Here is a 3,315-nt window from a genome sequence, read left to right on the forward strand (position 1 = left end):
AATTAGGCGTACCAATTCAATTTTTTTCTCTTGATTAATTAAGATTAGCAGCAGTAATTCCCTATTTCAAGATCAACTACCATTTAAACTTCAATGTAAAATTTCAGAACTTCAATGTACTTTACATAGAGCTACAAGAAAGACGATGAGTTCCACAAAATTTGGGTTCTTCACCCATACAAAACACACAACCACCAATCAGAATTTCATCAAATCCCCAAACCTAGAAAATCAAACCAAGTGGTATTACACTATTTAGTAAATTGGAATGTCATTAAAAAGGATATCCCAGAACCTAGTTAAAAATCATACAACTTCTTCTCTAACCGTCAGCTTTTTGGCTTTACTAACTACACTAACTTCATTCTACAATCTTCATTCTTCCAACATTCTCAACCACGCTGTACAAACCGTCAAAAAGACCACTCCCTATACACGATACCACTAGTTAATAATACAATTACCTCCTAAAAAAAACCATCTCAGGCCAATTGTTAAGGACTTGATGAGGATGCATGCAACTTGTCTTGGTTATCTTAGATACCCCAGAAGCGTTTCTACCTGCAAAAATTAACAATTTTTCATCAAGGTGTTCATTTCATAGAATTAGCTAACAAAAAATCGTGTAATAATTAACGACTAATCAGTTTCTGATAATCACCTTATGCTTTGCTCGAACGCTTCCAGTCTGAGAAAGTGCAACTAAAGGGGAAATTCCACCTTCGTTAACGAGCAACCCTCGATTTCTCACACTCTCAACACACAATTGCAAGAGTGTCAACACTGCAAATTCTTTCCCTTTCACCGACCCATCTTCAATTGCTTCTACAAGCGCAGCAATTCCACCCTCTTCCACAATCGCATCCTTTCCCTCTTGAATCCCAGCCTGGCTACTCAGAACCACCATCACCTTCTCTGCTAAACTAGTACCTTCCGGTTCCTTTTCAAATTATCCAACACTCCACCTTTGCAGGATTCACAATCGAAGCACAGCTTTTCAAGTCTATTATCCCACAAACCACAATTCGGATTCGAAAAACTTGAAACATTCGCCGATTTTTCCCACTGAGTCAATGCCTTGTACGTGAAATTACACTCATCTTCCGGTTTGCAACACCCAAACTATAAAAAATTCACACACAAACTCTCGTTACTTATGAAATTATTTATGGGGTGGTTTACTTAAATTTTGAATTGGAATTAAATCGTACCTGAATTGAAGATAACTGTTCTTGGTAGCATTGCGCAATGGTTTCAGAAGCGATTTTTTGGTTGAATTCGGCACACACCTTGCTGTCGACTAAACAATTTCTGATTCTGTTCCAATCTTTGTTGTTCTTGACGCGATTCTGTAGCCAGTTGGAGTAATCACCGAGTCTATACTCTTTATATCCTCTGTTTAAGAGAACTTTTCCAGCGACTTTGTTGGTGATAACGAAGGCAAAGATGGTGAAGAAGAAGAGAAGAAGGATGAGAATGAACATAACGAAGAGAAGAAGGATGAGAATGAACACCGAATTCAACCAGAAAAGGAGGAGGCCTAAATTGAACGAAATACACATAATAATGTTTGTTCGACGGAAGTGAAGGAAGAAGACGAACCTTGAGGTAAACAAAAGAAGAAGATTAACGAACGTTGGGGTAAACACGGCGGAAACACGGGTTCATTGGAGGGGCAACGCGGATTGAAAACGAAATGCGGCGGATGAGGTTTCATTTTGAAGATGGTATTAAACCCGGTTTATGAAAACCCTAAAACTAGGGTTTCCATAAACCGTGAGCCAAACGGGGTTTAGGGTTGGGCTAACCCAAGCCCACAATACTAACCCTAACCCCAAACAGCCCCTTAGTATTTACTATTTCTGACTACGAATCCTAGGTATTTAACTGATAATTGAACCTTAGTTATTTGTTACCATAACGACAACAAATTTGATTGGGATGCATTAACATGTAAAAAGAGCTAGAAAAATCATATGTATAAAATAATATCGATACTATATGTCCTATCAATTAATCAAAATACTATATGTCTAATACTCCTATGTTAAATAGATAGTAAATACTACTGTGTATCATGTAAACTAGAATCAATATTAAATAGCTAATTTCTTGAAAGCTCTTGTGTTGAAGTTCAAACTCATGTTGATATATGTTAACAAACTATGTTTATTACAATACAATGTATTTGACATTTTCTGTTTTCAACCTCAAACGTTTATTTTACCATATCGGTTATGTTTATTTAGAAAGTAGTTAAAAGTACACATTATTTGGTATTTCTCCTATGAGTTATAGGTATTAAACTTATTATTGAATCTTAGGTATTTGTTAAGAGATAACGACAAATTTGATTGGAATGCATGAATATGTAAAGATGCAATTTTTTTATATAGTTTAAACCAAGGTTCATTGTATGTATTAGGAAAAATACTATATGTCTAATAATGAATTCATACAAATCATGTTTGAGATTTATCAATAAATTAATATTACCTTGTATCATCCTTTCAATGTAATGTAATCTATTTTTCCACAGTTACTTTTCATCAATGCAATACACATTGTATTTATGTTCCATGATGGTCAATATTATAAATATAACATATTTTTTATTCAACATATGTTAGGAATGTCTATACCTAATGTCTTCTTCGAGAGGAATGAATCGCTAAAATTAAATTTGCAAACAAGAATTGGTTTAATTGACAAAATCAAATAAAACCTAGGTGAACATCTGACATAAAGGTTTAGGAACAGTATTTTCGGACACTTGGTAGACTTCTCCATCGTAAATCAATCATCACAATTGTTGTTGCACCTTATTCAGAGGATGTGTAAACAAAATTTTGTCAACCAGATAAACTTCCTCATGGGGGAGGGTACTTAATTTGGATTATATAAGTTTCCAATTATAATTGGGTTAAACTGTGGGGAAATACCAACAATTTATGAAGATAACTCAAAGGGAGAAGGAAATTATTTGGAAAAAAAAAAAGTATTTTGAAAGCTTGAAATCAATAACAAGACAATATCTTAACGTACATTCAATTACCTCCGCACAACTGGAATAAACGATGATAGAATGAAGTTGTGGTAAAGTTATACTTTCTTGAGAGTTTTATTATACTGAAAGAGGAAGATTTGCTTCTAGATTGGAATCACATACTTATGACGGACGACGATGAATTGTTTGATAGTTACCCTTGGGGCTGGATTTCATTTGAACTGCTCTTAGAATTCATGAATAAAGTCTTAACTAGTAAAAGACAAATAGGGATATGATTGGGAGGATTTGTATTCTCCATTCTGGCA

General features: G+C 34.5%; 1 protein-coding gene across 1 annotated transcript; it reads right to left on the reverse strand.

Moving 5' to 3' along the window:
• Positions 1-531: 531 nt before the first annotated feature.
• On the reverse strand, positions 532-1,484 carry LOC103500450 (tetraspanin-8-like). The gene is made up of 4 exons (XM_008463750.3): positions 1,212-1,484; positions 931-1,122; positions 662-886; positions 532-561 (listed from the first exon to the last, which is right to left on the reverse strand). The coding sequence occupies exons 1-4, from the start codon at positions 1,482-1,484 to the stop codon at positions 532-534; spliced, it is 720 nt and encodes a 239-aa protein (XP_008461972.2).
• Positions 1,485-3,315: the final 1,831 nt, after the last annotated feature.

This window comes from Cucumis melo, chromosome 1, assembly GCF_025177605.1.
Source record: "Cucumis melo cultivar AY chromosome 1, USDA_Cmelo_AY_1.0, whole genome shotgun sequence".
NCBI classification, from domain to species: Eukaryota; Viridiplantae; Streptophyta; class Magnoliopsida; order Cucurbitales; family Cucurbitaceae; genus Cucumis; species Cucumis melo.

What these genes read in the sequence shown, in the direction of transcription:
- LOC103500450 (XM_008463750.3), bottom strand. Translation starts at nt 1,484, where the DNA reads ATGTTCATTCTCATCCTTCTTCTCTTCTTCTTCACCATCTTTGCCTTC. An exon ending in AACAGTTATCTTCAATTCAG is followed by an intron (nt 1,123 to 1,211) that starts GTACGATTTAAT and finishes AATTTTTTATAG; the next exon opens with TTTGGGTGTTGCAAACCGGA. An exon ending in ATTTGAAAAGGAACCGGAAG is followed by an intron (nt 887 to 930) that starts GTACTAGTTTAG and finishes CTGAGTAGCCAG; the next exon opens with GCTGGGATTCAAGAGGGAAA.